Source organism: Saccopteryx leptura, chromosome 1, assembly GCF_036850995.1.
Source record: "Saccopteryx leptura isolate mSacLep1 chromosome 1, mSacLep1_pri_phased_curated, whole genome shotgun sequence".
NCBI lineage: Eukaryota > Metazoa > Chordata > Mammalia > Chiroptera > Emballonuridae > Saccopteryx > Saccopteryx leptura.
The window spans coordinates 15583913-15598298 of NC_089503.1; the positions used below are offsets into that span (position 1 = coordinate 15583913).

At 36.8% G+C, this 14386-nt stretch overlaps 2 protein-coding genes across 3 annotated transcripts; one reads left to right on the forward strand and one right to left on the reverse strand.

The window, feature by feature from the left end:
• Positions 1-1763: 1763 nt before the first annotated feature.
• LOC136388624 (olfactory receptor 5AR1) lies at positions 1764-2930 on the reverse strand. Its single transcript, XM_066360444.1, has one exon. The coding sequence runs from the start codon at positions 2758-2760 to the stop codon at positions 1822-1824; it is 939 nt and encodes a 312-aa protein (XP_066216541.1). The 5' UTR covers positions 2761-2930; the 3' UTR covers positions 1764-1821.
• A 6257-nt stretch (positions 2931-9187) lies between these two features.
• LOC136388625 (olfactory receptor 5AP2) lies at positions 9188-13356 on the forward strand. 2 transcript variants are annotated; one of them, XM_066360445.1, is made up of 4 exons: positions 9188-9251; positions 10918-10973; positions 11276-11373; positions 12387-13356. In XM_066360445.1, exon 4 carries the CDS (start codon positions 12392-12394, stop codon positions 13343-13345), a length of 954 nt encoding a protein of 317 aa, XP_066216542.1. In that variant the 5' UTR covers positions 9188-9251; positions 10918-10973; positions 11276-11373; positions 12387-12391; the 3' UTR covers positions 13346-13356. The 2 variants fall into 2 exon arrangements, with proteins under 2 accessions (XP_066216542.1, XP_066216543.1); XM_066360446.1 differs by lacking the exon at positions 11276-11373.
• The last annotated feature ends 1030 nt before the right edge of the window (positions 13357-14386 follow it).

Consider the following 14386-nt stretch of genomic DNA (forward strand, 5'->3'; position numbering starts at 1 on the left):
CACCACACTCTTGTCCATGTCTCTTAGTCTCATTTTTATGTCCCACTTATGTATGGAATCATACAGTTCTTAGTTTTTTTCTGATTTACTTATTTCACTCATTAAAATGTTATCAAGGTACATCCATGTTATTGTAAAATGATCTGATGTTCATCATTTCTATGGCTGAGTAGTATTCCATAGTATATATGTACCACATCTTTATCTAGTCATACACAATAGAGAAAAAAAAGCCTCTTCAACAAATGGTGCTGGGAAAACTGGAAAGCCACATGCAAAAGAATGAAACTCGACTACAGTTTGTCCCCTTGTACTAAAATTGATTCAAAATGGATCAAAGACCTAAATATAAGACCTGAAACAATAAAGTACATAGAAGAAAACATAGGTACTAAACTCATGGACCTTGATTATAAAGAGAACTTTATGAATTTGACTCCAAAGGCAAGGGAAGTGAAGGCAAAGATAAATGAATGGGACCACATCAGGCTGCAAAGTTTTTGCTCAGCAAGAGAAACTGACAACAAAACAGACAGCCAACTAAATGGGACCTTTGCCACTCTTATAGAATGACACCCATCAAAAAGCTTGGTAACTACTGGGTCTTTTATCTCTATAACTCTTCAGTATCTTTTATAATGAATGGGTTTGCTCTACATTTTTGGGCAAGCATTGTGTTACACTGATCTTTGAATACATTGCACTGGAGGAAGATTGCAGTAGAAAGATTAATGATTGTAAATATCCAAAACTGATGATGTGATGGAGTTTCAGCATATTTGAGAAAAATTTAGGTTTCTCCAGATATGTCTTTTGCCTTAACTTATTATTGATAGCAGACATTCCTATTTCTTCATTAGAAATTTGTAGCTTTGAGACAATGCAAAAAAAAGATTTATTGATACATCAGGGTTAATGAGACTATTCTCTAATAAGGGCCTGGGTATGATGACAGAGGAATGGAGACCATTGGCTCCCAAGGAAAAAACAAAGGTCTAATTAAGATCAGAAGAGAAGGAGAAGAAGGAGTAAGAAAAATTTTAGGGAAACAAATCCTGTAGACATTATCATCTTTCACAGGGTCCTAGAGTCCGATGGATTCCCTGAGGCCTGAAAGGATAACAGTATGTGAAGTTGACAAAATTTACACATTACACCTTTAAAGATTAGGCAGAGATCAAAGGGACCCAGGGATTATCTGGTAAAACCAACCACTTGCCAGAGGGAAGACTGAAGATAGAAAGGAAAAAGGTCTTGATGATTGGTGGCAGCAGTTTCAGAGAATTAATGCAGTAACTGGAAGTACAGCAAAATCCTTGAAAAAAATGTACCTTACAGTTGCAGTCTTCAGAACTTGGCTTGTACCTAGCACTTCCAAGTTTTTGCTAAATATGTGCGCATGGGTGCTGGGTTGAGTAAAGTTATTTCTCACAGCAGCCCCATTCCCCATGTATTTAACTAAATTTTCTCTGACTTCCTTTCAGAGTAGAGAAATATTCAACATTCAGACCTGTCATTTCTCGTGGCCCTGAAAAAAATATGCTTACGAGTGATCGGCTATTTATTTCCCCTATCAAATTCTATCTCCATTTTTTTAAATTAAAAAAAATAAATTTTGCTCAGCATGTCTTTCAAAAATATTAATTTCAATTTCCTTCAGATAATAGAGTTAAAGGTTGTAGAAAAAGCTACTAAAATTAAGATTCACTCAACAAATACATGGTAACTTGGATAGTGTTTATTGAAGTTATTTGCATTTTTTATCTTCTAACACCATTTTCTTACTATTGTACTATCATTTATCTTGAAAATAACACATTTTTATTTTTTTTGAGTTTTTCTTCCGATTAGTTTTTTAAAAGCAGCTTTCACATCCTTGTTCCGTAAACTGTAGATCAAGGGATTTAACATGGGGATAATGATAGTGTAGAACACAGAGGCCCACTTGTCTTGATCCAGGGAGTAGCTGGATGTTGGCCTCAGATACATAAACATGACTGTGCCATAGAAAAGTGTGACACCAGTGAGGTGAGAGCCACAGGTTGAGAAAGCCTTCAGGCGGCCCTCAGCTGAGTGCATTCTGATGATGGCAATAAGGATGAAAGCATAGGAGATGAAGATGATGAGAATGGTGCTGAATTCAATGAAGCCACACAGACTAAAAAGCAAGATCTCGCTGATGTATGTGTCTGAGCAAGAGAGGGCCAAGAGTGGTGGGATTTCACAGAAGAAGTGGTTGATGATATTGGAACCACAATAACTCAAACTGAAGGTGAGAGAAGTGTGAGCTACTAAACTCACCAGACCAGCTAGATAAGAGCCCAGCATCAGAACCACGCAGACTCGCTTAGACATGAGAGTGTTATAGTGAAGGGGTCGACAGATGGCCACATAACGGTCATAGGCCATGGCAGCCAGGAGATAGCATTCAGCATCCACAAAACCCACAAAGAAAGCAAACTGGGTGGCACAGCTGGAGAAGGAGATAACTTTGCGCTTTGTTAGGAAGTCAGCCAGCATCCTGGGAGCAATGGCTGAGGAGTAGCCCAGGTCAACAAAGGAGAGATTGCAGAGGAAAAAGTACATGGGTGTGTGAAGCTGAATGTCTGTTATGATCAGGATAATCATACCAACATTCCCCACTACATTGACCAGGTAGACCAAGAGGAAGACCACAAAGAAGATAATCTGTAGCTGAGGATCCTGCGTGATGCCCATAAAGATAAACTCAGTCACCATTGAGTGGTTTTCTTTATCCATCTTTCCAATTTTAGTTGTGCCTGGATTTGGTTTAGTGTTTGGAGTTATCCTTAAAAGCCTTCTCTGTGATTAGATTCTGTGACTCATAGGGTAACTCATAGGTGATGGTTGCTTGTCCTCCTTGGGTATCCAGTCAAAATAGAAGATGTTAGTGTCCTCAGGATGGCAAATTCTGCTTCTCCATAGACCTTGGTGCTCTGAGCTCATTTGTCATATGGGACCTATGCATGACCTGGTCTATACATTTATCTATCTTACTACTCAGTAAAGAAGACCAGTTATGAGTGTCCCTTTTTTCTTTCTAAAACAAAGCAAATATGAACACAGATATGAATAAATATTAACTCTCATTGCATATAGGCACAATAATTAAAAAAATTAGCCAACCAGGAATCTCAAAGTATAACACATCATATCCACTCATACACATATTTATAGAAAGTGTAATACTTGGAGCAAAATGTGAACAATATTAGAAAGGGTAGTAGTAATAATAACTTTGAAAAAGCAAGAGTTACTGAGTATTAATTATAGGCCAGAACTTTGAGTGCTTTACACGTATTATCTAATTTCATCCTCACAAAACCCTGTGAAGTAGGTACCACCAAGAACAGGCTGGATGTTAAGTAACTTTAACAAAGTAAACAACCATTAAGTCACAGAGGTGGTTCTGTCTGACTCGAGACTCGACTTCACTTTATTCTCTTCTGTCTCTATGTGATTTAATGAAGGTGAAATTTATTTTTGTGCCTGCCTTTTCCCCCTCTGTCTTGCCTATGGGCATGAACAAAGACTTAGTCCTTTGGTTTTCCTGATCTTTAGAAGCATCCAGGGCTTTGGCATGGGGTATAATTTGGGTGAAGACCAGCTGTGTCTTTGGACAGTTCTATTGCCTAGCCAACAGGTTGTTGCACAGCCCAGTTCAAAGTTACAATTCAAAAATCCCTCACTTGGGAATAAAGAAAGCATTATTTAACTCTGTAGTCATGCAGGTGCATAGATTTGTCAAACTATTTTCTCTTTAACTATATCTGGTCCATTGAAGAATTCTAAAAAGGAAGTGGGAAAAACCAAACCACACTAAAACAAGTGATGTAATTAAGAAATAAGTAGCATCCTCTATCTAAGTCTGAAGGCAGAAGACAGAGATATCTACTTTAATTGTTTTATTACTAAGAATAAACAAGAAAGCAGATGGTATAATGTGTCTTTCATGGGGGTGGATATTTATAATAGGCTATCTTAAATCCTAGGGATGATGAAATTAGTGATCCCCATCTTAAATATATGAAGGTAGTAGTGCATATTATATGTATATCTACATGAGACTAACATGTAACTAAAGTTTGACCAATCTGACACTAGAAGAAATGGTGGATTGATAAGTAAATAAGCATATTTCTTAGTTAACAATAAACTCAATTAAAAAATAACATCAAAATATTGTAAATAAAGACAAACAATATTATAGATTTTGATGTATCACCTGCTATTATATGTTTAAATGAAAAGAATACTGAAGCAAGAGTTTGTAATCTTGATTATATACTGTTCTTTTTTTCCCAGTAATTATAGTTTTGAACTTCACGAATTGTTGTACTAGATGCTGCTTCCTTAACTATGAAACGGATGGGGAAGCGAATGCAAACTCCACGGAGCTTTTCAGATTTAGAATTTTTATGATTCAGACTTATTACGAGATACCTAAAAGCCAAACCCACAGTCTGCATTTCCTTTTGAAAGTTTAAAATGGCATAGATCTTATACTAAACAAACCCATGCTCAAAGGATCACTGGGAGGTATAAAGCCCCATTCCCATAGGTTACATCACTTTCTCATTCTGTCCCAAATACTGACCTGTGACCTGACCTGATTTCTATCTGTTGGTAAGAGGTTGAATGTCTCTTCTTCTCTTGATGGGTTATACTGAACAAATACTCTGAGAAGTATCCAAAGACAGTGAGTCACTCTGGCAGTTGTCTCTGAACTGCTTACTCATCCCACCTTTGCTCCCGTGTATAGGAGGTATTTTAAGTCTCAACCACAAATAATCCCCAGAAGAAATATGATGAAATTCTTTCTGTATTCATGGGAGACCCAAAGACTTGATGAATTGTCATCCCCTAAGGATTCACCTTCTCTTCCATAAGCCCTAATAATAAAAGAAGGAAACACAAGGGAATTCTTATGAACCACTCGAGCTATGATTATTGAGTCAACCACAAGGGCTGCCTGAACTCCTTTACCAGCCCTAAGCTGCCTATCTGATGTGATTTGATGGAAAGTTAGAAAGGTCTGTTTGCTGATGACTGCAACTTCTTTCAAAGAGGTTGATATGTTCCATGCTATATGGAGTGGTCATATTTAAATGTACATATAGTAGCCAGCAGTATATGGGATAACCAATGGTGCTTACTCTTCATAAAGGATGACCAGCACTCTCACAAGAATTATAGAGACAATATTAAATTTGTGAATTAAAGAAGTAGAACTGCCACCTTTATGACATTAAAGTCTGGCTATCAAAGAACATGTACTCCTTCGTACTTCTTCAAGTCGACTTTTGCATCTTTTTGTAATTTTACTTTATTTTTTATCACAGAGGTTGTGCATATATTTTTGTCTGGTTATGCTTAGATCTTTCATATTTGTTAATCATAAATGAGATCTTCTCTTCCACATAAATTTTCTAACAGATGTTTGTGTAGTTGAGGTTATTAGGTTAATTTTACATTTTGCTAATTCTTTTCTCTCCTTTCTTGATTTTGGCAGCTATAAAACCTATTTGAATGAAAATCTATTTATAGCTAGTGACTAGTATGTAAGTGTCTTCTAAATGAGTAAATCTGTACCCTTCCAGACTCAAAGGACATCTTTTTATAGCTAGTAGGTTATCTTGTCCCTTCTGCTTCTGAAATGATTATTTAATTTACTACACAAAAAATTTAAAGAAGAGAAAAAAATTAAATAATTTATAACAAAATAATACATGTTTTAGTAACTAACTGGTGAGGCATCACTACATAATGAAAAAGAAAATGCTTGCATATATATTTAAAATCTCCATAACTGTGAGATTTAGATCACTCCCACCCACATTGGTGAGGGTGGAAATTCTTTATTCAGTCTACCAATTCCATTGCTAATCTCATCCAGAGACATTCAAATAAAAAAATTAGCAAAATGTAAAATTAACCTAACAACTTCAACTATACAAAAATCTCTGTTAGGGAATTTATGTGGAAAGGAAGAAACTCATTTATGACTAACAAATATGAAAGATCTAAGCATAACCAGACAAAAAAATATGCACTACCTCTGTGAAAAAAAGTAAAATTTCAGAAAGATACAAAAGGAGACAGAAATAACGTGTTTTTATTAGCTAAGTATCCCTTAGCGTAGTCAAATTGTTCATAAAATTAACCATAACAACTATGATACACATAACTTCTGAATTAGTCAATCTTTTTAAAAAATATTTTCTTCATTTATTCATTTTAGAGAGGAGATAAAGTGAAAAATAAAGAGATAGAAAAAGGGGGGAGGAGCAGAAAGCATCAACTCCTGTATGTGCCTTGACCTAGAAAGCCAGGGTTTCAAACTGGCGACCTCAGTGTTTCAGATCAATGCTTTATCCACTGCACCACCACAGGTCAGGTTGAGTTAGTCAATCTTGCCCAGACAATATCTAAGCCATTAGTTATTATTGTAGTTTATGTGTTATCCATATTTAACATAGAAGTATATTTTTTTACATACTCTGCTACTTAGGTGCTGTAGTAATACAAAATGGTTAGCAATGCATAATCTGTAGTATAAAAAGAAAAACTGTGTTTGAATCTCAGTTCTGATCTCTATTAACTATTTGGATAAGTTATTTCTCAAGGCCCCAATTTACTTATCTGTGATGAAGGTGCTTAATAAAAATCAGAAAATGCATGTCTTTGGCAAATGATACATGGCCAGTTAATACTAGTTGCTATTATTACTTGGCCCTAGTATTTTCTAATTATGATACAGGAAAGGACTTGCTGAACAGATTGTTACTATAATTCATAATTCACATTAAAACATAAGCTACTCTAAAGGAGAGGTCACATCTTAATTAGGCAACATTTCTTCTATTAGTTGATCAATAAATGTTGCTTGCTTAATGGATTTTAGAGCCCATGGTTCTCTATTGAAAGGTCATTGTAACCTGCCAATGGTTTATACCTTACATACCAAGCACATATCTCTGTGTTCAGTATGAATTTTCAGAATGTTTCACAGAGATCACATTGCAGCCTAATTTCTGATGGTACTAATCCAGGTGGCAGAGAGATACAGCATCCTCTGGTACCTCTTTGAATGACATTTAAGCTAGGATTAGAAATTACTTCTCTTATTCTGAAGCCTTTGAGATTTCCTCCTTCATAGCCTGGGGCTGACTAGCACCTACCACAAAGCCTGTCCATGATTAATTACTGCTTTGGTACCCAGTGGTTTCATTCTACAATGTTATCAGCTAGGGTCTGACATCTTGTGTCCCTCACCTCTTAGTTGTGTGTGTGCCATGTGATCTTTCTTCCAACCTACATCTATTCTTCAATTACACAAAACTTAATCTCACTTAATTTATCAGTTTGTTTTTATATAAAACTAATTCACACTCAATTGAGGAAAAGTTATTTATTTAATTATTAAATAACTTTTCATTGTTTGCCAATTATGTTTCAGACTCTGTGTTGGTCAAAGCTTACTGTATTTTTCCTCTAAGGTGCCAATAGAAAATAGGGGGGAGTTAAGACTTAACCAGAATAATTCAAATCTTGCCTGAATTACTAGAGATAAAGCAGCACATCTTTCTTTTTTTAATTTAATTTAATTTAATTTTTTTACAGAGACAGAGAGAGAGTCAGAGAGAGGGATAGACAGAGACAGAGAGACAGGAAAGGAGAGAGATGAGAAGCATCAATCATCAGTTTTTCATTGTGGCACCTTAGTTGTTTATTGATTGCCCTCTCATCACATGTGCCTTGACCATGGGGCTACAGAAGACAGAGTAACCCCTTGCTTGAGCCAGTGGCCTTGGGTCCAAGCTGGTGAGCATTTTGCTCAAACCAGATGAGCCCCCGCTCAAGCTGGTGTCCTCGGAGTCTTGAACCTGGGTCTTCCACATCCCAGTCTGACGCTCTATCCACTGCGCCACCACCTGGTCAGGCAAGCAGCACATCTTTTAAATCTTTGTATTCCCCAACATTTAGTGAAAATCACATTGATTAAACAGAATTGAGAGACACGTTAATTAGAATATCTTCTCAAAGTGGCAAAAATAATGTAAATCACCATCAGATACAGATCAACTTGTTTCAGACTTTGGGTCTTTTATATGAAAAGGATAATGGGACAAATGAGGAACCTGGTTAGTTTCCATCTAGGCTACATAGCTGATAACTATATATTTCTTACTCTGGACAATAGGGAATAGTGTCAAAGTAGGGGAAACTCTTTGTTAATCATATATCCCTATGCATTTTATGGGGCAACTCATATTTATTCATTTTATCAGAGTCATCCCAGGCATTAGCACTCTCAATCAGAAATGGAAAAGCTAAGGCATTAAGAGGTTTAGTACAATATCCAAAGTCACACTACCGGTGAGACAGAGCCAGCATGGAAAGCCAAGGCGGCCCCTATTCTTGCTACCTGCCTGCACCTCTTCAGCCAGCTCCTCAGTGTGATTTGGGTAACATGACTTCTATGCACACAAAGTCCTCACAGGAGGCAAGACCAGAGGTAGAAATAACCTGCCGTTTTGTGTATTCTTTCTATGCTTCCCGTAGGACCATACGCCAACTATCGGGGAGACAGAGAAAGGGTAATAGTTAATAGTTGTTTGAAAAATGGGACCGAAAATTCACTCTTTGCTGGGCCCAGGTGTCCTGAGGGTAAAGTAGAAAAGTGTGGAAGGGACATCTGATTTTCTTAGTTTCAGAGAGGAAAAACAAGTAGATTAAAATGAGGTGACATGAGGGATACAGTCCCCGGAGACTGAAGAACAAAAGATACATCCTATTTAAAATGAGTTAGGATGTCTTTTCCACAGTCTGGTCTGGAGGCTCTGCCATTGTATATACCTAACTTCAAATAATAGTAGAGCTCCTCTGCAGGGATATATTCTATATTTTAAAATGTATTTTACCATAATATAATAAACTGGGAGACCTATCTCTAAGGGAAAATAAAAGAAGGAAGGACTCAACCTCTGCTAAATGCAGAGTAACTTTCTTACGACAGACAAGGTGTGAAAGATTTCAGTTTTCCTGTCTCTGTATTGGATGATGTCTAAAGTTCATTCCAACTGCACCTACCATCTAACCTGGAGTGAGTGCTATCTCTAAAAAGAAGGCTATCTTTTTTTTTTCCTGTCTTTTTTTTGTGTGTGTGAATTTAGGCATTGAGTAGGAACAAACAATGTGATCAAATAAAAGTCCAGAGGTTAAGAAAGGTAAGGAAAATATTTCATTTATGTAACCCACTGAACTGAAGAAAAATGCACAATTCTTTTAATTGGTCCAATTGTTACAAGTCCAAAGTCCATGTGCCCAAAGCTTTAAAAGGCTAAAACTCAAGATGTCAGAGTTTGGAATAAGGAAATGTTATTGATTGAGAAGGTACCAATCAAGATGATGGAAGACCTACTGGTTTCTCATCTTAAAAAGTACAGAGTTCAGGCTTTTTTTATGCCAAGGTGCAGAGGAAATATGAAGGGGAAAAGGTGATTGATGGCCACAGATACCTGGGCACCAGCAGGGATCGGAGGAAGATTGTGTGTAGCCTGTTGATTCTGGTTGATGTGAGTCCCATCGCAAGGTTTCTGCAAAACTTTGCTAAATAATCATCATTTATGTACATATTTTCCTTATTTCCTCAGGAGAGGCAGCTTCTGGTAAGTGGCTGTTTTTGTAAAACATAAGGGGCAGACAGATTTCCTCTAATGATTAGCATGTCTACCTGCAAGACTACACAGAAGCTATTAGCCTGAAAACAGTGGGAACGAAGATGGAGCCAGAGAAACTTAGCATTTCACTCCGTTACATGATCACCTAGAGACCCCAAAGTCCCAAGAGTGCTGAGTAGCTAAGAAAGTATTAATACAAGATTTGTAAGTCATTAAGAGAAGTATAAGCAGCAGTAAATATGATTTTAAGGCTTTACGAGCAATTCTCAGGAAATCTCATTATTATTTCCACAAACTCTTAGAAATTGGAAACACAGACCCAGAATCACTGGACTAGATGGTTGACTATAGCACCTCAGCAGGAGGAGCAGGAATATTACAGAGAAGCAGGAAGCATGTTTGCCAGGGTAGAGGAAAAACTAGAACATGTAATTCACAGCACCAGATGTAAGACAAATGGCATTTTACTAATAATGAAAATTAATAGATGTAAATTTGAAGAAAAACAATCCCCAGCTACTGTAATTATATTCCCCCTCATGAGATATATGCATTTAAAAAATGTAACTAAATGTATTCTAAGATATTAACAAAACTCTGAGAATTACAGTATTAATTGTTGTGTGTATTAGTGCTTAAATCCATTATTATTATTATTATTAATGACCTCACATGTTAAGAGAATGAGAGTTGCACTGGGTGGGTATAAATTAGTCTCCATTAGGTTAACTCTGTGACAATTGGGCAAGATTCACTAATCTTTTGTATCTCCTATTTTTCATGTACAAAAAGAGACTTGTAATATTGCCTATTAGGATGTAAATAGTATAAATGCAGGGAAAATATATACCACAGTGCTTGTAGAGCCTAGGAAATGATCACCATCATATAGTACTTAGTACTTGTCATGTTTGCTCACCATTACCTTCCTTAGGTGTCTAGCACACACATAAAATGTCTGTGACATTTTTTTCCCCACTATTTTTGTAAGAATAATACTCTGAGGAAACTTTTTGGTTGAGGATGAAAGGAAAATATTTATTTATTATTTTTAATTCCTTCTGGAGATGCTATTTTTTGATGTTCATACAGCAAGATTATTTCAAGGGAGAGGATCTAGGCTGTATATATGTCCAGTAGAATACAAAGTGAGGCAATGTGGTGTTGAAGAGCAACAATAATCTGACGTCAAGATACTATGTTCTATCCCAAGATTCATCAGTGAGTAGCTGAGGAAGTCCTGTACTTTACTGACTTCATCTGACAAAGGTAATCATATTAATACTCTTGTGAGAATACCTGCTTATCTCCCTCACTGATTTGTGGTGAGGTTCAGATAAAATTACGTGTACAATGACACTATAATAGTTTTATAGCACTGAGTATAAATTATTGGTTGGGGTATTGAGCCCCTATCCCAGTGGAGACTAGGTGGAGCAGAGCATGAACAGGCATTTCTGCCTATGGCAGTGTCTGTGAGAATGGAACCCAACTGTGTTAAATAGATCCTTTGTCTCCAATGGTCGCACAGGTTTTGGATTACTCTGGTTTCATGTTTTAATTTTGGACAGGTATCTAATAACTTCTTGCTGTGAATGATAAAGAATGGAACATTCTGAGATATGATTCAACAGCTGGACTAGTGCAGTTTTATCTACTGTTCAGTTATGTGAGTTTGAAGAGGGGTTTGGAGGGGAAGTAGAGTAGAATTGCACTGGAGTTGTTGCCTAAACTTTTACTTAGAAGATCTAGACTGGGTATCTATTTTAAGTTTTCTTTCCTCCCCCTGCCCCATGTAATTGGCTTCATTTCACTTTGCATGAGGTGAATATTATTTCCATCAGATGACCTGCTGTTAAATTGTTCCCCAAATCTAGTATGGTGGCCAGAATATTCATCTGGTTCTGTTGGGATCCTGTGAATCTGAGTGTTAGGTAGAGGTTTACTCTGCTGTGGTTTGTTTTATTACTTTCATCGGAGATGTCTACTCAGTTTTACAACCTGATTTTTTCAATATTAGAGGGTTTATTTAAAGTTCTTAATATTTACCTGCCTTTTTTTTTCTTCTGTAGATGCTGGCACTAGGAAAGTAGGGTAGAGTTAAAACCATGCTACCTACTTGGAAATATCCTCTGTTTTTTTCCCTTCAAAATTACTTTTTAAAGTTTCCCACACACTCAGGAGATTCAATTATTTTATTTTTATTTTTTGGCACTGTTGACTATTTTTACTAATATATGGTATTTTTTAATTCTTTCCATTAGTTCTGTGAAGGAATAGTTAATGGAAATTGGGAAATAAATTTTGTGGTTTTTCTCTAGAAGTTGTGTCTAGAGGAAGTTAATATGTAAATAAATGTATTTACTATAAACAATAAAGGAGATACATCTGAAAGGTAAGTCCCTGTAATTATCCAATAAATGGTTAATGACAGAAGTAATCTTAGTTTATGAATATTAAGTTACTCTTCTTGAGATCATTAGTTAGTAAGCAGCAAAGCTAGAACTCAATACAGTCTTTTGATGTCTTTTGACTTGACATCAAGTCAAACTCACTTTTTGCTATGCTTTTCATTTTGCACTCTTCTGTTAGAGCTTGTATGTGTATATGTCAGCAAAACGATGTTGATAGCTCTATCATGTATTCATTCAAACACATGTCATGTCTTTTCTCTTATTGCAGCTCAAATGATCAGATATATGAAAGAGGTTCCAGACAGGAATCAAACTGAAGTGACAGAATTTATCCTCTTAGGGCTCTCAGACAATTCAGATCTACAAGTTGTCCTCTTTGGAATGTTTCTGCTAATTTATATGGGAACTATGGTGGGTAATTTGGGGATGATTGTGTTGATTAAGATTGATCCTAGTCTCCACACTCCCATGTACTTCTTTCTCAGCAGCCTTTCCTTTGTTGATGCCTCTTACTCTTCTTCTGTTACTCCTAAGATGCTAGTGAACCTTGTGGCTGAAAATAAGGCCATTTCTTTTAATGGATGTGCTACCCAGTTCTACTTCTTTGGCTCCTTCTTGGGGACTGAATGCTTCCTGTTGGCCATGATGGCATATGACCGCTATGCCGCCATATGGAACCCTCTGTTATACCCAGTGCTCATGTCTGAGAGAATTTGCTTTTTGCTAGTAGCAACTTCATTCTTAGCAGGCTTTGGGAATGCAGCTATCCACACAGGAATGACTTTCAGATTGTCTTTTTGTGGCCATAATAAGATCAATCATTTCTACTGTGACACCCCACCCCTGCTCAAACTTTCTTGCTCTGATACCCACATCAATGGCATTGTGATCATGGCTTTCTCTAGTTTTATTGTCATCAGCTGTGTTATGATTGTCCTCATTTCCTACCTGTGTATCCTCATTGCCATTTTGAGAATGCCCTCAGTAGAAGGCAGACATAAAGCCTTTTCTACCTGTTCCTCCCATCTCATGGCTGTCACCATATTCTTTGGGACAATTCTCTTCATGTACTTGCGCCCGACATCTAGTTACTCAATGGAGCAGGACAAGATTGTTTCTGTTTTTTATACTGTAGTGATCCCTATGCTAAATCCCCTCATTTACAGCTTGAAAAATAAGGATGTGAAAGGAGCCCTAAAGAAAATCTTAGAGAAACACATGCTGTAAAGCTATGTGACACATCATCTTGTTATATAGAAAACATATTTGCATGTTAATTTTGCTGATGACTTTTAAGCTCTCTTTCCATGTTAAAGTAGATTGCTCAAAATAAAGTATACTCCTTAATATGGTTTCTCATATGTGTATCCATGGGCATAGATGATGATTCAACACAGTGGGGGAGGGAAGTGTCTGGTAAAGTATCAAAATACTTGGTGTTGGCTGGCCTAAGCTTAAGTTCCAATTTCAATATTTAGCTTTTCTTAAAATCAGTTTTATTTTGTTCTGGTCCAGCCATGACGAGTCTATTACATGGTCCTTGAATGGGAAAAGGTAAGGAATTAAATAAATGATAGAGAATTAAAGATATATACATAAAGATGGATTAAGGAGGACCACACGGCGGATAGTCACTACTGTTCCTAAGCCGATACAATGGCGGCTCCCAGAAGCACATCCATATTTATTTAGGGAAAAAACGTGGTTCATTAGCAATTCAGTTGTTTCCAAGAAAACTCAAAGACAACCCCCATCATACCATTTAGATCTAACTTTACACCAATAAGAAACTAGGTTCTAGCCTCCTCCGGAGAACATGGGTGGGACAAGCAAGAATCAGGTATAGCTCTTCGCTAACTGGGCAGGTGAGGTGGGGGGTTAGGCCCAGCATCTCTGTCCCCAGAATATCCAGATTGTAAAAACACCCTGTTTATATTTCAGCCCCCAACATTATTTTATATAAATTTTGTATAAGTTACAAAAAAAGGACCAGGTATTTGTACCTCCACAATGATCTGTTTTGGATGTGGGTCACTCTCGGGGATAAGGGATGATCTTGGGCACAGCAATTTCTTCCAATGGAAACAATTCCAAGAGCAAAGCTCAGCTAGTAAAGTGTCAGTTGCCAATAAACTTGGAAGTTGGAGACTTAAATACTTCCATTCTGAAAGACAAATCTTATTACTATGCCACAGCATCCACTATAAATAATAACACTATTCTACTCACAAGGATGTCAAGAGTACCAAATAAGATTTTTTTTTAAAT